This window comes from Barbus barbus, assembly GCF_936440315.1.
Source record: "Barbus barbus genome assembly, chromosome: 14".
NCBI classification, from domain to species: Eukaryota; Metazoa; Chordata; class Actinopteri; order Cypriniformes; family Cyprinidae; genus Barbus; species Barbus barbus.
The window spans coordinates 23194351-23216452 of record NC_136742.1 but is presented as its reverse complement, the minus strand read 5'-3'; the positions used below and the strand labels follow the sequence as shown (position 1 = coordinate 23216452).

Below are 22102 nucleotides of genomic sequence, written 5' to 3'. Positions count from 1 at the left end.
CATGGCGCCGCGGGACACGTCGTGTCACCATCACGCTATCGTGTCGCCGCTCTTTCAGCCCCTGGTCGGACCTTGCCTTCCTACGGGCCGGGGTGCCCTTAGGACAAGTGTCCCGGCATGTTGTTGTCACAACAGATGCCTCCAGCATGGGCTGGGGCGCTATATGCAACGGGCAGGCAGCCTCGGGGCTCTGGATGGGGCCTCGACTGCTTTGGCACTTCAACTGCCTAGAGCTGTTGGCAGTGCATCTGGCCTTAAAGCAGTTCCGGCCACTGCTCCTAGGCCAGCACGTGTTGGTCCGCACGGACAACACTGCGGCTGTTTCGTACATCAACCGGCAGGGAGGTCTACGATCACGCCGCATGTCACAGCTCGCCCGCCATCTCCTCCTCTGGAGTCAGTCACAGCTCAAATCGCTGCGCGCCGTCCACATTCCGGGGGAGCTCAATCGTGCAGCCGACGCGCTCTCACGACAGCTCACTTCCCCGGAGAATGGCGACTCCATCCCGAGACGATCCGGCTGATTTGGAGTCGATTCGGGGAAGCTCAGGTAGACCTGTTTGCTTCCCGCAAGTCCTCCCACTGCCAGCTGTATTCCCCCTGGCCGAGGCCCCCCCCCGGCACGGACGCACTGGCACACAGCTGGCCTCGGGCTCTGCGCAAGTATGCGTTTCCCCCAGTGAGCCTGATCGCACAGACACTGTGCAAGGTCAGGGAGGACGAGGAGCAGGTCTTGTTGGTTGCGCCATATTGGCCCACCCGGACCTGATTTCCGGAACTCACCCTCCTCGCGACAGCCCCTCCCTGGCGCATCCCTCTGAGGAAGGACCTTCTTTCTCAGGGGCTCGGCACCATACGGCACCCGCGTCCGGCTCTGTGGAACCGCCATGTGCGGCTCCTGGATGGGACGCGGCAGACTTGAGTGGCCTGCCACAGGCTGAAGTGGAGTCTGTTCGCGGACTGGTGTTCTTCTCGGCGGGAGGACCCCCGAAGATGCACGATTGGAGTGGTGCTTTCTTTCCTGCAAGAGAGGTTGGAGCGCGGGCTGTCGCCCTCCACCTTGAAAGTGTACGTGGCTGCTATTGCGGCCCATCACGATGCAGTGGACGGCCGGTCCCTGGGGAAGCACGATCTCATCGTGAGGTTCCTGAGGGGTGCCAGAAGGTTAAATCCTCCTAGGCCACCCCTGATGCCCTCCCGGGATCTCTCTATTGTCCTGGCTGGACTTCAGAGAGGTCCCTTTGAGCCGCTGGACTCAGTCGAGCTGAAATTCCTGTCGGCCAAGACAGCGCTCCTGACCGCGCTCACTTCCATCAAGAGGGTCGGGGACCTTCAAGCATTTTCGGTAAGCGAAGAGTGCCTTGTGTTTGGGCCGGCCTACTCTCACGTTGTCCTGAGACCCCGGCCTGGATACGTGCCTAAGGTTCCCACCACGCCTTTCCGCGATCAGGTGGTGAACCTGCAAGCACTGCCCTCGGAGGAGGCAGACCCAGCCTTGGCGTTGCTGTGTCCCGTAAGAGCGCTGCGCATATACGTGGACCGCACCCGGAGCTTCAGAAGCTCTGAGCAGCTCTTTGTCTGCCACGGAGGTCAGCAGAAAGGGAAGGCTGTCTCCAAGCAGAGGTTGGCCCACTGGATAGTGGATGCCATCGCCTTGGCGTACCAATCCCAAGGCGAGCCGTGCCCCCTCAGGGTGAGGGCTCACTCCACACGGAGTGTTGCCTCCTCCTATGCGCTGGCGCACGGCGCCTCTTTGGCAGACATCTGTAGAGCTGCGGGCTGGGCGACACCGAACACCTTCGCGAGATTTTACAGTCTCCGCGTTGAGCCAGTCTCTTCCCGTGTGTTGGGTAACAGGTAAGTGGCGGGAAGAGTTGGCCGGTGTCACGCTTGCTGCGCCATTCCCCCTTACCCGGGGATACGAGCGCCTATTCTCTCCTCCAGTTAGTTCCCCGAACGGCGAACCCTGGCGGAGTTCCTCCAGCACCCCCGGCAGTCAGGCTGGGCGGAGCAGTCTGACGCCAGGCCCAGTACCGGTGTTAGCTTGCCCGGGTCTCCGGTCAGCCCCTGTACTCGGCTAGGTGCCCGTGCGGCCTGATTCCCTTCGGGTGATCCCACACGTGTATTCATCCACGGTACGGTTTCCCTCATGGTAAACCCGTGTCTTCCCTTTGACAGAGCTCTGTCAGGCCCTGCTGGCAGCCTTCCTCCCTTCTCCTAGGTAGGATTTGCCCCAGGGTCCAGGCGTATGTAGCACTGCCCCAGGCTTGGGCCAGTCCATACCAGTGTCTCCACACGTTACCTCCCTTCGGGCAGGGTGTGGCCTCCGTAGCGCCCTTCTCCGGAAGGCTCGCTTCCCCGTCGTTACTGCCGGGCTGTAACAACAAACAGGAAAGACTTGAAGCAATCTTTCATAGAAGGTCGAAATCCCTTCCGATTTCTGGGGAAAGGAACAGCGGCTTGGCTATCTCCAGCAGCAATGTACTCAGTGGTCCCTGCGGGCACCAAGGTTAGCGAATTTGCGCTGGGGCGACGGGAAGGTTGCGACCTTCGCATCGCATTTGTCTGTCACGCGCTAGCTTGTCAACATCTGCATGCCACAAGGTCGTGACGGGGTTCAGGTTGTGGCGCTTTCCAAAGACCCCTAATGTCGTCACGACATAACTCGTAGTGACCGACAGATAGGGAACGTCTCGGTTACGTACGTAACCCTCGTTCCCTGATGGAGGGAACGGAGACGTTATGTCCCCATGCCACAATCTTGAACCATCGCTGGTTGCCAGGGACACGTTCTCGGCTCCTCAGCGGAAAACCTGATGAGTGGATGCACCTGTCGCCCTTTTATACCCGTATGCACGGGCAGTGGCTCAGGTATGCAAAATCCACTAGCCAAATTTCATTGGCGTTTTCTCTTATCAGAGGCAGTCGGGGCTCTCAAGTAAATCCCCTAATGTCGTCACGACATAACGTCTCCGTTCCCTCCATCAGGGAACGAGGGTTACGTACGTAACCGAGACGATCTTTTGCAAACTCTGTCATACTTCCATTTCAAGTGGACAATGGTGTTGAAATTACAACTTTCAACATTTCAACAGGTGAGCCTGTCAAAAAAAAATCATGATTCTTTGGCTAAAGATCCTTCTGATGTCTGTAAATTTGCAATTAATCTACAACAAGTAGTGATACTACTAAAGTTATATATATATACACTCACCGGCCACTTTATTGGGTACACATGTTCAATTGCTTTGTAACACAAATTGCTAATCAGCCAATCACATGTCAGCAACTCAATGCATTTAGGCATCTAGGGAAGACGACTTGCTGAAGTTGAAACTGAGCATCAGAATGGGGAAGAAAGGTGATTTAAGTGACTTTGAATGTGGAATGGTTGTTGGTGCCAGACGGGCTGGTCTGAGTGTTTCAAAAACTGCTGATCTATTGAGATTTTCACGCACAACCATCTCTAGGGTTTACAGAGAATGGTCCGAAAAAGAGAAAATATCCAGTGAGCGGCGGTTGTGTGGACAAAAATGCTTTGTTGATGTCAGAGGAGAATGGGCAGACTGGTTAAAGATGATAGAAAGGCAACAGTAACTCAAATAACCACTCGTTACAACCAAGAAATGCAGAATACCATCTTTGAACACACAACACGTCGAACCCTGAAGCAGCAGAAGATCACACCAGGTGCCGCTCCTGTCAGCTAAGAACAGGAAATGGAGGCCACAATTCGCACAGGCTCACCAAAATTGGACAATAAAAGATTGGAAAAACGTTGCCTGGTCTGATGAGTCTCGATTTCTGCTGTGACATTCAGATGGTAGAGTCAGAATTTGGCGTAAAGAACAAGAAAGCATGGATCCATCCTGCCTTGTCTCAACGGTTCAGGCTGGGGGTGGTGGTGTAATGGTGTGGGGGATATTTTCTTGGCACACTTTGGGCCCCTTGGTACCAATTGAGAATCGTTTAAATGCCACAGCCATATATATATATATATATATATATATATATATATATAGCAAACGACAGACACAGTGGGCGTGGCGTCAGGCCTCGGAGAGGTTTTTATTAAACAATAATATCAAAATAAGTGTCCAAGGGGAAAAAGTGTCCAAAATAAACAGGGGATCTGGTGTCCTCACCGAGCTGCGGGGTTCGTGAAGGAGGGCAGTGTTCGGAAAGGAAGGGTCCAGGGAAGGGGCGGAGTCCGGTGGCCGCACACGCTCCCCTCTCGGGTCCGGGAGCGAGAGGCGGCGGCCTCTTCCAGCGGCTTCGTCCTACTCCTTGGCCCCCGGAGCTTCTGGGGGATTAAACGGCCCGGCATCCTGGCCCGTCAGCCGTAACGGATGCGGCAGTCTCCCTTCTCGACGCTCCCTTCCTGGACCCGCGAGGACACCAGCGTGCATGCACGGGGAAGAGACCGGTCTCCCGAGGAGAGGCGCGCTCGGCATTTAAACAGTGGCGGTGATGAGGCTCTATTCACATCAGGTGCGCCTCATCACACGCCGCCAGCCCTGGCTGTTTCAGCGCCCCTCCTCTCTCACACACCCACTCCCGTCGGGAGCCTGGTGAAGGGCGGCGAATACGGGACGGGGTGGTGATGATGATAAGGGGGCAGGCAGCCGACTCGTCACACCCTCCGGGGCATTTATTGCACTTCCCTCTGTCGTGTGATTCTTCAGCCCGTTACAATATATATATATATATATATATATATATATATATATATATATATATATATATATATAATAAGAACTACTTATTTATACTCTATTAATTATTCCACTCTTCCTCTGTTTTTCAGTGTGCTCTTTGAATGAAACACAGTATCAGTGTAAATGTGAGGGTCTGTTTGTTTGGTCAAATGACACGTGTCACTCATATGAGGCCTGTGATGACATCACTGATGGTTCATGTACATGTATCAATGCCCTTCCAGCCGACGGACAGTTCTGCCAAGGTGAGACAAATGCAAAGTTGTGCAAAAACAATATTTCCTATTTATAATAGCCTGGTTATTTTAAACTGGAAACGTTGGTAATGCTTTAGATTACAACACGCAAAGAACTACGTAAGTTTACTGAATTTACAGTGTACGTTTCTGTAATTATAGTGTACCTATAAAGAATCTACGTGTAGGTATAAGGGAACAATATGTTACGTTTGGGTAATAAGGGGGTAACAACCAGATATGCAACCTGCAAAGAACTACATAAGTAAACTGAAGTTGCAGCGTAACGTTTTTGTAATTATAGTGTAGGTATAGGGGAATAATATGCAACTTTTGGGGAATAAAGGGGTAACAACCTGTAAAATTACAAGTCATTCATACTGTAAGTATTTTGAAACTAAGGGGTACCTATTCTAATATTATGTGGTATGGCCTAAACAATAATCTTGTGTTTAGGAGTGATTTAGAAAGACAATACTTTTTGTATAATTTTATACTGGTATTTTATTATAGGCCTAGGTATTTTTAACCATTATATTATTAAAGAAAACATGATGATTACTGAACAACAAAACTGGACATCTAAATGAGTTAATGAGTTTCTGCTATGATTTATTTATCCCCCCTATTCTATGTAGTTACAGGGTAAATACAACATTTGCAGGCTGTAAATTAAAGTGGTGCTTGTTCCCCCCTTATTCCATGTAGTTACAGGGTAAGTGGCTACAACAAATTGCGGTAACACTTTATTTTAAGGTGTCCATAATACAGAGTACAAAAGTACGTTTCCATCTTCAGCACTGCAGACACGGATTTCGTCGCACACAGAACCGTTCACGTTTGAACCTCCACATTCCTAACCAGGGTTGCCAGGTTTTACTGACATCCACCCAAATGGGGTCAAATCAAGTCAGCTTCCCAACGCAACAGTCTCAACCGAGCATTAGGATTGAAACAGTAACCTATCGTGTTTAAAAAGTAGGCCTACACAGTGTATGTTTTTGCTAAATCGCTTGCAAATATAAGATTGCTGTATAGTCTACATACCACGTAATATTAGAATAGGTACCACTTAGTTTCAAAATACTTAGAGTAGAAATAAATTGTAATTTTACAGGTTATTACCCCTTTATTCCCCAAACTTCACATATTATCCCCTTATACCTACACGGAGGTACTGAATAGGTACAATATAATTACAAAATATCACACTGTAAATTCTGTTTACTTCCGCAGTACGTTGCAGGTTGTAATCTAAAGCGTTACCACAACGTTTTTAACATTATAAGAATACAATTGCTGTTCTGCTCAAACCTTTAATGTTTGTTACTGTTTACAGCGCCACTTTCTGAGTTTAGGTATGAGTATGAGACTGAAATTGAAGTAAGTTTGTCTGACTTGTTCCTGGTGGACTACTTACGGAATGTCATCACAAATACCAGTCTGCCTTTCCCTCTGAACAACAACGTAAACATCACAGATATCAAAATGACTACTGGTAAGAACCTAATGTTTCATTCATGTCAGCTGTAAATGAAAAAAATAAATATTAAACCTAATTACACTGCATATTTAAGTTTGTAGTTGTTCTCAATTTAGAAATAGCTAAATTGTGTCATCTTGCGACTCAACATGACTTCTGACTTAAAAACGGCTTCAGTGTTCAATTTATGGGACTGGGAAGCACAATCCTTTTGCTAAATTGCTGGAATTAAAAGAAGGAAATGCTGATTTATCAAACTGGCAAAAGAAGCTGGATAAGAAAGAACTTATATTAGACAGAAAGATGTAACTTTTTGTTGGCTAACAAGTCAGTACAGAATTGTATGACATCCTAATAATAAAGTTTGAAATTGAAATATAAAATATTGTTGCATTTTTCTACTTTGTAAATAATTTTTTTTTGTGTGGAAGATTTAAGATAAAAAGTAGGCTTAATATTCTATGGAATTTTATACTGTTAACAGGCATGTGAAACCTGTCTGGGTTTATACTGGAATATGTCAAATATTAAGTTTAACCAATAATATAAACAGTTTTGTCTTACCTTACAATTACTATTACAGTGTGTGGGTTAAATGAAACAGAATTTGAGTGCAAATGCGAGGAGCTTCATTTCTGGCCCAGTGACACCTGCAGGGCCTATCAGGTGTGTGATGACATTGTGGGAGGAACTTGTGGATGTATTCAAGCTCTTCCTTCAGAGGGGCCACTCTGCCAGAGAGGTGATTTATTGAATTTGTATTACACCTTTTTATGTTGAAGCTGAAGTTGTTAGAATAGTCTTACTGTATATAATCAAGTCTTCACTAAACACTGTTGTATGAATATTTGGAATATTGAGCTATTTTTCTGAAATGTGTTATTCCCTTTCCAGATATTGATGAATGTCTGTTCAGTTCATCTGTATGTGGTCCAAATTCCACCTGCGCAAATCAGTTGGGAAGTTACTGTTGCTCATGTTTGAATGGATTCACTGCAACAAACTCAAGTCTCCCAATCAGCATCAATAACACATGTACAGGTACATTCTACATTCAGATTTGTGTTTGTTACTACATTAATAATAGTATATAAAAATAATATTTTGAGAAGAACGTTAAATGTTCTTAATGCTGATTTATCAGCATCTTTGAAGACTGAATGAATTTATAGGTACAAGAGTATATTTTCAGTTTTCAAACCAGTCATGTCAGTTTTGTGACCCTGCCTATCACATTTTTATGCAAACTCTTTGATCTTCCTGTAATTAAGATGTGAATGAATGTCTTGAGACACCAGAGGTCTGTGGTCCAAACTCTCATTGCATCAACTCAAACAGTAGTTACAGCTGTTCCTGCTTGAGTGGATTTACAGTAACAAATAACAGTGAACCAGTCAGCACCAGTAATCCATGCAATGGTGAGCATATAGAAGTGGGTTTTATCTTCACATACGTATATTCTGAACTGCAATAATAACCTTGAATTTGTTTTCTTTTTTTCTGAAATTCTGAACAATCACTTTCTGTTTGTTGTCCATGATTAAAAGCTGGCATGCTCAATGGATGCTTTACTGACAGTGACTGGACATTTTAATCTTGTCAGCAGCCATGTTTTTATCATATGTTTAATTTTAGATGTTAATGAATGTCTCAACTCGTTGTTGGTGTGTGGGCCGAATGCTAACTGTTCCAATTACAACGGAAACTATTCATGCTCTTGTTGGGAAGGATATAACGATACAAAGATGAATGAAAATATTAATAGCAGTAACCCATGCATAGGTGCGATTCATTTATTTACATTTTTATGTTTTTCAGATGCAAAACATGTTTTTCTAATTATAGTTTTTTCTGTAATTAGAAAATTATTAGAAATATAGAGATATTGTTCTGAAATGTGTTATTCCCTTTCCAGATATAAATGAATGTCTGTTCAGTTCATCTGTATGTGGTCCAAATGCCAACTGCACAAATCAGCTGGGAAGTTACAATTGCTCATGTCTGGATGGATTCACTGCAACACACCCGAGTCTTCCTATCAGCATTAATAACACATGTAGAGGTACATTCTACATTCATATTTGTGTATAACTACCTTCAATAATGAGAAAAATAAGATTCTTTGTTTAGAACATTAAATGTTCTTCATGCTGATTGGTCAGCATCTTTAAAGATTAAAAGAGTAATAAGCACAAGAGGATATGCTGAAGTTTTAAACCATGTCTTGTCAATTTTCTTCAATTCCAATACCATAGTACCACCACCAACAACAACATCAATACCAACACCAACAGGTAATCACAGTAAAACAAAATCTGAAGTATGGTTTCATGCAGGATAAAATGATATTCATATTGTTGGTGTGCTAATATTACTAATTCAACAACAGCTTAAACAGGTACTGTACAACTAAACGTTCCACAAACGAATATGGAATTAAATCATCTTAGTGTTAGCAGGGGTACAAAAATGGTATGCAATGCATGTCAATAACTAATAACAGGAAATATGTTTTTATTCATTTGTTGTGTTATCATGAATTAATGTTTCTTTGGGGCACCAGTGTTCTCCTTGTGTAACCCCTCTGACTGGGTAATATTTGCATTGTTTTATGATTAGAGATTGAGGATTGTTGCTTAAAACTGTTGATACATTACACATAAATGTGCACTTATTTACAGTAATTGGAATGTCAATGACAATAAATCAGATTTTTGACATAAGTCTTACCGACCCTAATAGCAAGACTTACGCGGATTTATCTGGACAAATTGAGTCAACAGTGAGTATTCTGTCCTTCATTCTTAATGAAATGTATAGTTTGTGCAATTGTGCAAGATTTTGTTTGAATGCTATTTATAAAATGGTTATTTCCAGTCCTTGATTATTGATTGATCAACAGCTGTGTTTTATTCATGATAAAGCTTGACAATGACTGCTTCATTCCACAGTTCTGTGTATCACTGACCAATCATGGACTGGAACTAATAGTTTTATATTGCTTTTTATTTGTTTTTCCCTAACATCCAGTTGACAGTGAGAAACAGTCCAAATATACTATCCAAAATATAATATCCTCACATGCACATGACGCTGTAAAGTATTAATACACATAATTACTTTAAAAAAAAAATTATTGAAAATAATATTGGGCATTTTTTACAGATTAATCTAAGTTACTCTAATAAGCTAACTGGCTACATTATTGGTTCTACAAGCATCTTTAGATTCAGGTATGATCTACCATTTACATTTTCACTTTTTTCCACCCAACATTCCCAATTATTAACTGCTTTATCAAACAAATACATTGTCAATATAGTCTTCACATTGTTGTGGTTTGTGTTTCGCTCCATAGGTCTGGTAGTGTTTTAGCAGACTACACAATAAGTGCAACATCCAACAGCCTTGATTTTGGAGCAGCAAACACACAGGTTTCTGACTCTCTAAGAAGACAAGGCATAGATGTAGCTGAAGATGGCTTTGCTCAAAGTGGTAAGCTTAGTCAGTGCCTACTCAAAAACCCTTCACATTTCCTAGTTTCATCATATTTAATATGTTTATTGTTTGGGTTTTGTTTGCTGTTTGGTGATATGAGCTGTATGGTTTTTATTTACAGATCAAACGGTCTTCACAACAGATCAGTTATATCCTTTGCAAAAGGTGGACCTGAACTGTACACAGCCAGACTTTACAAAGGGACAAATAAAATGGACTTCTAATAACAAAGATCTTGCAGAAAACACAAAATATTTAATTTCAAATGACAACAGAACTCTCACTGTGAAAAACGCTAGTGAAAGTGACAGTGGTGAGTGAAATAATACTTATTTTTGCCTCGTCTATGATATCACATAGCAAAGTGCCTGATTGCTGATTATTTTAAATAACAGACTGCTGTAAAACTGTGCCACAGTTTGTCTTATGAACATTAGCATATTGATATACTATAACATATAATTATATGAAATTATACTATTGCATAGATTAGGAAGCTGCTTTCATAGTATGTTAATGTCATCAACATCACCTCATTGACAAATAAATAAAAACATTATAAAAGGTATGAAGTTCTTTCATGTTTAGAAACCTTGTTCAGTAAACAAAACATACTCCGTTTACTAAATTTGCTTAATACATTAATGATGCTGTAGTGATTTTTTTCCAACATTCGCAGGTCGATATTCATGCATTATACAAAGGATTACAATACCCTACATTCAGTGGCAAAACATCATTATTAAACAACGTCCCAGTATCATTGTGGGTGATAAATACCGTGTTTTTCCATGTGATGGCAGCAGTTTCCAACTGAAATGTTCTGTTGATTTTGGCTACAATATTGAGTGGGTCGTGGGTGGAAAAGTACTAATTTCAGGTTATACATAAAAATTTCTGGTTTTTATAAAGGTTATTGAGTTGATTTAATTTAAACCTTTAATTAATTTCTCCATGTTATTAATGTTTCCAAGTAAATCCATTTCTCTTTTTACACATTCAGGATCTGACAGTATCACATTAAACTACACTACTCAGAAGGGAAATTGTACAGAAGAAACCTTTACCTGTCGTCTCAAGGATTTGCCACAACTACAGAATTACATTTACAGCTATAACAGCGTAACAGTTAGGACCAGCCCGGAAAGTGAGCCTTCAGTTTCTCATTCTTTGCAGTGCTTTTGGCTGTTGTAGAGTTGCATTGAATGGTTTTTACAAGCTAGCAGACTTTTCTTTAGATCGTTTCACAACTGATTATCTGGTGTTGACTGTTCTGGTCCTATTATTTACTCATTTGACCCTAGTTAAATATGATGCTTCTGCATAGTGTGCAAGTAATTTGCAAGGGTACTTTCAAGTGCCAAAATGCATAAAGTGTAATGTGATGTTCTATTCTGACAGAAACTGAATTGAGTTGAATCTTTTTCCTTTTGACTTTTAATAAAATACTTCAGATTATGACTGTCAAAATGAAGAACTTGGAATTGGAAAAACAAATGAAGTGAAGACAGGAGTCTGTGGAACAGGCTTGAAAGGCACCATAACTTACAAATGTGGATCAGGTGATTGGAAACCAGTAGAGGACAACTGTGTACTTGAAGTTATCGACAACCTTAAAAACAAACTCGAGGTAATATATTTATCATGTATCTACCTACAATTATCTGGCCATTTTAAAGGTTTATAATATTTGTTTTGTGCTTTGCAATTTAGTCCTTGACTGTGGAGGGAATTCCAGGGTTTATGGCTAACCTCAGTTTTGCCACATCAGATAATAATATTAATATAACCCAGTCTGCTGCTACTGTCAAAGCAATTGTTGGCATACTCTTTAAAATTGCTGACTTGTCACAAGCTACTACCATCAGTGAAACAGTGATGGGGGTATGTATATTCACATTTAAGCTTGTAAAATTTTATATGTGACATTTTATGCTTGTTTTATTAAATTAAACTAATGTTTAGTGAAGATAAACTATTGATAATTAATTTTACTTACTGTAATTTTGTATTGTTATAGCCATTCTCTCGATTAATATGGATTAAACCTGGTCATTATATTATATTATATTATATTATATTATATTATATTATATTATATTATATTATATTATATTATATTATATTATATTATATTATATTATATTATATTATATTCTGAGGAATTCTTTATAAAAAAATATGGCAGGTTGTGTTTTAATATTAGGTTATAGTAATATCTTATAATATTTTGTCTTATTAAATTATTCAAATATCTTATACTGTATATTAAATATTCCCACATTTATGGGCTAAATTTCATAATTTAATACAGTATTTTATATGAAATTTCCAGAATTTCCTAAAAACAGTGGACATTATTGTATCCGGTAATGTCAGTGATACATGGAACAAACTGAACAAAGGCAACAACACTGAAAACACCAGCATTAAACTTCTGAGCGCTATTGAGAATATAAGTGACCGTCTCACAGATGAGTTTGCGATTAATGAAACATCCATTCAGCTGAATAGAACTACAATTAAAAACTCATTCAGTATAACATCAGCACTGCCAAACTCAGCTACAGAGATTGTGATACCACAGGTTCCTCAAGAGACCATCATAACCATCATAATCTTCACAACTCTTGACAATGTCCTACCTTCTCAAGGTAGTAATGACAGCAGGAAATCAGATGTGCGTATCAATGGAGATGTGGTTGTTGTTAAGATTAATGAAACGCTTAACAACATTTCTTTTACATTTGACATTACTGATCAGTCTTTGGGAAATCCTCAGTGTGTCTTTTGGAACTTTAGTCTCAACACATGGGATTCCACTGGATGTGAAGTAAAGCAGAACAGCACTGGCAAGATTACATGTGAATGCAACCACACAACCTCTTTTTCAATCCTAATGTCACCATTTTCCATTGATCACAAAGCTTTAGCCTATGTAACTTATATTGGCGTAACTATTTCGATGGCCAGCTTGATTATATGCCTCATTATTGAGACTATCGTATGGAAGTCAGTGACAAGAAATGACACATCCTACATGCGACATGTCTCAATAGTCAACATTTCGGTGTCCCTGCTGATCGCAAACATCTGTTTTATCATTGGAGCTGCAGTCGCAGACAAAGAGCAGCCAACCACAGAGGCTCACTGCAGTGCACCAGTTTTCTTCATGCACTACTTTTACCTGGCTCTTTTTTTCTGGATGTTACTGTCAGCATTGTTACTCTTTTATCGTACAGTCATGATCTTGTCTCAAACGTCAAGGGCTAAGATGATGATCATTGCCTTCACAGTCGGTTATGGTGTACCTTTGCTCATAGCGATCATCACTGCTGCGTTAACAGCTGGACCTCAAAAGTATATTTCCAAACAAGCATGCTGGCTGAACTGGTCTGACTCTATGGCTCTGTTGGCATTTGTGATTCCAGCTCTCACTATTGTAGCCATAAACCTTGTGGTTTTGATTGTGGTTCTATACAAGATGTTGAGGAGAGGAGTTGGTGCTGCAACTCAACCAGATGAGAAACATGCCCTGGTGGTCATTGCCAGATGTGTGGCCATTTTGACTCCTATCTTTGGTCTAACATGGGGATTTGGAATTGGAACCATGGTGTCACGGAAATTAGGTGTTCATGTGGTGTTTGCACTCCTCAATTCACTGCAGGTACTATTTTATAATGTAAATTTTATAGTTAGATTACATTTTGTGTATGTATTCAAATTTCTGCAATCCACTAATACTGCACATTCATTTATTAGAAATGCCCATTTTGTTGTTGTTGTATTTGTGTTTTAAAATTGAACCATATTGCAACTGATACCTTCACGTATTTTTAACACTTCCTTCTTTTAGGGATTCTTTATTTTGGTGTTTGGAACCCTTTTAGACAGCAAGGTATGAGTTTACTTCTATTGTACAGAGCTTAAGTAAAGGCATTTAAGTTTGTAATCTTGAATTTAACCTAGAGATCTACCATAATGTTATGTATAAACGATTATAAATTTGACAACAGTATATCAACTGGATGGGGTTCATTAAGACTGTTACTTGACTGATTATCCTGCTTATTTAAATGCCCAGAGCAGTGGGCAGCCATTTATGCTGCGGCGCCCGGGGAGCAGTTGGGGGTTTCGGTGCCTTGCTCAAGGGCACCTCAGTCATGGTATTGAGGGTGGAGAGAGCGCTGTACATTCACTCCACCCGCCTACAATCCCTGTCGGACCTGAGACTCAAACCCACGCACTTCGGGTTACAAGGCCGACTCTCTTATCATTAGGCCACAACTTCCTCATAGGTACAATCATCCTAGCAGGAATACAGGCACTGCAACAGCATTACAATAATATGACTATCAAAGTTCGTACCAAAGCCATTTTTTATTACAATCAATAACTTGAGATACTGCCAGCTGCCTTTATATGAGGATAAGATCAAAAACTTTAGATCCGAGTATGCGGAATGTTACAAAAGGCATGAAGAATGCCTTGAATGTAAAGAATAATTGACGACGGGCCGTTGAATTATTAGAAGAAATAATGCACACCCAAGGTGGTGATCAATGCATCAGTTGAACCGCTCAGTCAGCAGAAAGAAGTTCAAAATGCTCAAACAGGTCGTGTCTCAGATCAGGTCCGAGGCTTGATATTTTAAACATAAAACATTGAATACTGATTAAAAAAAAAATGAATAGATTTAAATGTGAAATTAAAACTGCCAGTAGGTGGCAGCAAGTCACTGTTAATAAGTGAGTCATTGCAACTGAACCAAATCATTTAAACGGTTGAGGAACAAAACAGCTGTTGCTCAGAGACGCAAATTGAAATTATATTTGTTGGCGAAATAGAGCAAAAACAGTCAATATTGTGTCTAAAACATAACTGTGTTAATATTAAATTCTTGTTTATTTAGCTGCTTTATAAAATCAATATCACATTTGTAATCACGTTGCTTTTTGTTGGGGGAAAAAACAAACAAAAAAAACATATAAATATATAAATTTCTGCCCTATATCTAGAATTTTGTGATCATTCTTAATCTAAATGCATTTTAATAAACTGAATCAGGCAGTGAAAGAACGCATACTGGTCTATGGTAGCTGATGTTAGCAAGACAAATTAACTATATTTGCCTTTTGTCTTTTGGATAATTAGCTGTGGGAAGTTGTGGCTTAATGGTTAGAGTCAGACTCATAATCCAAAGGTTGCGGGTTTGAGTCTCGGGCCGGCAGGGATTGTAGGTGGGGGGCGTGAATGTCCAGCGCTCTCTCCACCCTCAATACCATGACTGAGGTGCCCTTGAGCAAGGCACCGAACCCCCAACTGCTCCCCGGGTGCCGCAGCATAAATGGCTGCCCACTGCTCTGGGTGTGTGTTCACTGCTGTGTGTGTGTGCACTTTGGATGGGTTAAATGCAGAGCACGAATTCTGAGTATGGGTCACCATACTTGGCTGTATGTCACCTCGCTTTTTTTTCACTTTTAAATTCGAGGCACAGGTAGCTAGTCTTTTGTTTATCACCACTCACCTCCACACCAAGATAAACACAACTGGAGAGGGTGGGAGGGAGGGCTTCACTTCTGTGGTTCTCTAAATACATTTATAAAAAAAAAGAAGAAAACTCCCCAGAAAAAAGGGCACTTTCTCTCGAGGAAGAAAAAGGGCAGGTGCTCCAGCCCCCTTTTGTCTATGTGTGCACGTGCCTGCATTTAAGAGCCTTTCACGAAATTTCTAGATGTTAACTAGAAGTTTTTGATTGCAGGTTCGTGAGTCACTACCAGGAAAATGGTTACTACAGAAACTTTCAAGCCGTACTAAGGTAAATGCCATTCTCATACTTATGAGCTCTTTTACTAATGTTCAGCTTTTACCTCCTGCTTAAATGTTTTCACTTTGACTCTGTGATTTACAGTTTTTTACAATCATTTTTACACTAATAACTGAACCTTCATGTCATTTTTCAAAACACTTAACACTTTTTCCAAATGCTTGGATACAATACACATGAGCGAAAGATATTTTGTTCATTGAACACATTACACATTACATCTGAACTGAGTGTCTATTTATTTCATTACAATGATCTAACTATCGATTGCTACAACTGCTCAAAATGCTGCGTAACTGTTGCATTACTCTTGAAAACCATTCATGAAAACCATTCATATTTTTGGATGAGGCAGGCTTTAACCAGGCCAAGAGATGGAGGAGAGGTTGCGAGCCCAACGGATGAGAGGGGCCCAGAACAATATTCTATGGGGGCCTGACCACCCCCCACTGAATGCAATTTTGAGGGGCCCCATAGGCAAATCAGTGCAATGGGCCCAGAATTCCTAGCAACAGCACTGAGAGCAATCACAGTTTCAGGCTCATCCACAGTTTATCACCTTGACCTTGTATTTACCCTATACTCCCCTTTCCTTACTGTAATCCGACTGAGGAGTTTTTCTCCACATGGAGGTGGAAGGTTCACAATAGACCTCACAAACAATCCCTCTTCTCCAGGCGTAGATGATGTGTGCAATGACATCACAGGAGACCAATGTCAGGCCTGTATTTGCCATCCCAGAAGATTTTTTTTCCAAGATCTTTCGCTAATGAAAACATCCATTATGATGTGGATGAGAACCTGTGGCGAAATCCACAAGACAGGGTTGATAAAAACATAGAAGTGCAGTGAGGGACACTCCAGTTGACATTTCACTGTAGGCCTACTGTAGTTTTATTTTAATTTTTTTCTTATCTAAAGTTTTTTTTTTTTTTTTTTTTTTTTTGAAAAACCTGTTGCAAGTTGATCATTTCATCAATAATTTTCAAATTTTGTATAATGATTCCAGTGTCTGTACTTTTCTCAATGATGAATGAATGTGTAGAACTTTAATGAAAGCTGCATCATGTGTTTTGAACAACTATATTTAATCATTGTACTAACAACTACACAGTGAAACTATGAGTATCTTGTGTGTGGGTGATCTAAAGTAATGTTCCTATGATATTTCATAATAAATTAGGATTTTGAACCAATGCTTTTGCAAATGCAAGGCTTCTTCAAAGATATGAACGCAATATGCAAAGTTTTGAACATTGGACAGCCTGTATTAGAAATAATGACTGTTTTGAGTTTTGTGTCTAGAGTTTTGAAAAATGTCATGTAGGTTCTGTTATTAGTGCAAGAATGACTGTAAAAAAACTGTATTTTTACTGATATCTCCCTACAGAGCACCAGTGCAGGATCATCATCCACATCTAGACTGCCTTTCTTGCAAAGGAAGCGACGGAGGCGTAAGTAGATGACATATATGAAAGCTAATATTTATGAATATATTTTCAATTGGATGAATCTCTAATGTTGTTACACAGTATTTCTCATTTGGATAAATGTGACTGCTAAATGATTGAAGGTGAATACAGTAGACAGTTCAGTGAGTAACATGCATCCATCTGTTTTCAGAAGTGTACAACGTATCCGAAGCCAACCTTTCCTCAGCAGTTACATCTTCAGACATCTCCAGTGGCTCATATGCTGTTATGAACACTTAAAGTGTTTCTGTTACGGCATGTTCTGAATTATTAGTTTAAAAATAATATTACAATATGCCTTTATAATGTATTGTGTAACGTTCTGTGAATGCAGTGATTGGTGTATGGAATTATTATTAGAATTATTTTCCAAATAGAGCAGAACTGTTGCGTTTCCCCCAGCAGCACACAAAGGTGTTTTGTTTTGTTTCTGAATGAATCTGTGATTTTTTTTCAACAAATCAGGTGAATTAACGATTAATTGCGTCATTCATAAAAAGTCACTTGCTTCATTACTAAATGAATCAGCCAATTCAAACAAATTGGTTGGATAAATGATTCAGTGACTCAATCATTAAGACGTGCTGCCACCTACTGGTGGTTTTAGTTTCTCATTTAAAAGAGGGCCCTAGGACTATTGTTTAATTTTTCTGACATTTCATATTTCTATTTTCAGAGTTCTATAATTACAACATTAATCTCATAGGCCTAAATTTATTTATGCAAATGCAGCATAAATGAATTCATGTGGGTCCTTAAAAAGTCTAAATTTACTTGTATCAAATTTAAGGTCATAAAAAGTCTTAAATTGTACAAGAAAGTCTTAATTATGATTTCAAGAGGTCTTAAATTTGGGTACAGACCAGAATTGCGATACAGCTTAATATGATGATTAAACTTCAAAAGGCTATGATTTCATTAAATAAGCATAAGCAGGCACGTGCACACATAGACATAAAAGTGGGCTGGAGCACCTGCCCTTTTTCTTCCTCGAGAGAAAGTGCCCTTTTTTCTGAGGAGTTTTTTTATTTTTAATTTTTTTATAAATTAATATAGGCCTATGTATATATGTATGCGTGTGTGTTTCTGATTGCGCACAGCTTTCCCTGTCAAACAAATAAAAAAAATCCAAATATCAGGTCGGGTCGGAAAATGTTGAGACTCTGTCGAGTTCCGATGCCTTCTCCCCTCCGCGTCTCGGCGCAGGCGCGCGCAGCACAGCAGTGTAGCACACATTGATCGGCACATGCACATCAGACAGGCAGAGAACCGCAGAAGTGAAGCCCTCCCTCCCTCTCCAGTTGTGTTTATCTTGGTGTGGAGGTGAGTGGTGATAAACAAAAGACTAGCTACTAAGCTACCTGTGCCTCGAATTTACAGCTAATTATCCAAAAGACAAAAGGCAAATATAGTTAATTTGTCTTGCTAACATCAGCTACCATAGAACATTGCGCGTTCTTTCACTGCATGATTCAGTTTATTAAAATGCATTTAGATTAAGAATGATCACAAAATTCAAGAAATGGGGGCAGAAATGTATATATTTATATACATTTCATATAGTTAATCAGTATCACGCAAAGACTGACGTTTTTTGTTGTTGTTTTCCCCCACCAAAAAGCAACACGATTACAAATGTGATATTGATTTTATAAAGCCGTTAAATAAACAAGAATTTAATATTAACACACTTATGTTTAAGACAAAGTGCATAAGTGAGTCAGTTGCAATGACTCACTTATTAACAGTGACTTGCTGCCACCTGCTGGCAGTTTTAATTTCACATTTAAAATAACTATTAATTTTTTTTATCAATATTCAATGTTTTATGTTTAAAATATCAAAACCGTATTAATGCATTTGTAACTGCAGGTTAAATGCATTCATGTCCTGAATTAAACAGTGTGTAAACGCATCTAAATGCCACTTCTAATGCAGCTTCTGTGTTTTATCTGCATTGCAAAGATTAATTTTGTCAATACTGGTTTCATTTGCTTGGTAACAGCTTAAATGACTTATTCTAATTGACTGATTCAATTTAAGAATTTGACTGAAAATTTGATGCACACTCATGCAGGGCTTTATAAATGTAAAAATGCCCATAAAAGGTAAAAAATCAATTTAAACTTATTGGAAAAGATTAATTTCTACCACTGATGTGAACTGATCACCACAGAATATGCAGAATATCAAAAACTTTAGGAGTCAGCTGTCCACGGTAGTCCTTAAGATATCAGCGATAACACACTCAGCAAAATATCGTTTAATTATCGTTATCGATAAAATCCCAGAAAATATTGATATATTTTTGGTCAATATCGCACACCCCTAATATATTTAGCGTTTTGTTTAGAAAATAATTAAATTAATATGAGAAGTGCCCTTTTTTCCACTTGAGCCCCTGCCCCTCAAAATGTCTGTGCACTTCCCTGAGCATAAGCCCTGTGCGTTTCAAAGTCCGGTGCTGCATTGTTTTATGTCCTGCCGTTACCGGGCCGTTACCGCCTCCTGCTGACAGAGAATTATTATTACCTTATTGTGAGTAGGGTATTCCTGCAATACCAGAGGCTGCAGTTTCAGGACCACATTTCTAGGACCCTATAGTTTTTTTTTTAATTATTATTATTATTATTTTATTTTATTTGTTTATTTTTTGTATGTATGTATTGGCTCATACCTTACACTTGCTATTAAATTCTGTATATTATTATTTTTAAGGAATTATGTAGTTGTTTAATTGTACTTAATTATTGTCCTAACCAACTCCTAACCCTAAACACACCCGTTGGTATCCCGCTTGAAATATTTAACTTAATTTATTTCAATATGTTCTATATATATTCTGGTTTTATATTCAGTTTTCTTGGAAAGAAAGACTTGTGTGCGAGACTTCAGTTCTTTAGCCTCAGCGCTTCTCGTCTGATGTGTGACCCACTTAAAGTGCAGTAAATGGTAAAACAATTGCGGTACAAATTGAGATTATTAGTACTTTAATAAATGTAAAATAATTTGAATACAAATACTAATTTACAGCATCCAGCAGCACAATTAACTGTTTTGCACAGCTAAATAGGCTAAATGGAAATTTCTGACACCCTCTCGAACACTCAAGTTCACGCTAGCTCTTACATTAAAAGTAAGTTTTTAATGTTTTTTTTTTTTAATTAATAGTTTCCATCTGTTTCCATCTAGTCTTTGCATCTGTTTATTTGATGTTTGAATCAGGTCTCCTCTGTTGGAATAGAATTGGCTAGATGGCACTGTCACAAAAAATAGGGTCCTAGTAATGCGGTCCTAGAACTGCAACCTCTGGTATTGCAGGAACATTGGGTTGTTTTTGTTCAGACCAATGCAAAAATCGACCCATGTTTTTACCCTGCAAAGACGCAGAGTTTTAAATGTGAACTGGTGGATCGATAAGAAGATAATTCATTATAAAAATCTAAATTTGTATGTTATTTAATTAATTTAATAATGTATTGATAATATGTTGTTTAAATTAATATAATAATTAATACTTTTGACTCATCCATTTTCTTAAAAATGGTTCACAGGCTGAAATGTGAAGTGTATCATTTTACAAAACTTTTTGTTTTTGTGCAAACTTGTCTCTGAACTGTAAATCATGCTTTTTACAGTAATTTTACAGTTTAATAGTTTACCATAGACATTGCCCTACCCCGTTCATATGGTATTAATTTTATTTGTGCAGGTCTTAAACAGTCTTAAATTTGAGCTTACAAATCCTGCAGCAACCCTGAAGGGTAATATCACATCTAAATGTAACTTCATGTATCTTCTGTGGTAAGATGGATTTTATTTTATTCGACTGTTAACAATAGCCAGTTATTCATTCTCACCAATAATGTATTCAGAGGAAATCTGTTTTCATTTATATATATGAAAATTTGGTTCATTTTGTAGATTTGAATTATGAATTAACACAACACTGCATGATATTGTGATACTTCAGCTGGTATACTATCATCTTTATGGTATTGTGACATGGACATTAGTTGCACTGAAACTGCATACTACACTTTTAATCATTTTCAAGGAAAATTTCAATTTCATTACGGCTAGAATAAAATACACAATAACATAGAAAGGATAACACAATAAATTGAATTGGTATTTTGAGCTCTCAACTAGGAAATGTTTCTTTTTCAGAAATCTGGTCACCTATTAATAATTCTGAATATCTGATTACAAAACAAACTGCCAAATTAACGTACACTTACCCTTTTCTTTTTTTTCTTTTTGGCAAACCTTGCTTATTTGGGATGGACACATACTTTCCTTGGGCATTTTTCATTGTCATTGTGAGTTCTTGCATATTGTTACTGTTTTGTACAGTGTTTGATGTGCTATTGTCATGCCAGTCAGTGCAGGCCTACGTATTTTATCATTTAGGTATTTAAGTTGATTTTAGGATCTTCAAAATTCAATTATAAAAGGGATAGTTCCGGTCCTAGACTCTGATTGGTTGAGCTACTCTATAAACATACACCTTTGTCTACATCTGTGTGTTGCTCGGCAACCACTTTGTTGCAACTGCAACCGCTTCTGAGGAACTACATTGTAGGGATGTAACGGTATGAAAATTTCTAATCACGATTATAGTGACCAAAATTATCACGGTTATCAGTATTATCACGGTATTGTTAAAATGTGCTGGAGATGTTCAAAAAGTACCACACATAAATCACTTCACCAAGTTTCATACTTACAAATCAACAAACAGCAAATAAAATGACTTTTTGTTTGCATAATCACTAAAACAATAACATTACCAATGAAGTCTGTATTTTAAATGACAATTTGACTGACAACAGTTTAATAGCATATTCAAATAAATAATGTAAATG

General features: G+C 39.3%; 1 protein-coding gene across 1 annotated transcript; it reads left to right on the top strand.

The window, feature by feature from the left end:
* Positions 1-11813: 11813 nt before the first annotated feature.
* LOC306880383 (adhesion G-protein coupled receptor F1-like) lies at positions 11814-17521 on the top strand (the record flags this gene model as incomplete). The annotated part of the gene is made up of 6 exons (XM_079433876.1): positions 11814-11819; positions 12271-13602; positions 13792-13833; positions 15697-15753; positions 17153-17216; positions 17386-17521. The coding sequence occupies 6 exons, from the start codon at positions 11814-11816 to the stop codon at positions 17472-17474; spliced, it is 1590 nt and encodes a 529-aa protein (XP_079290002.1). The 3' UTR covers positions 17475-17521.
* Positions 17522-22102: the final 4581 nt, after the last annotated feature.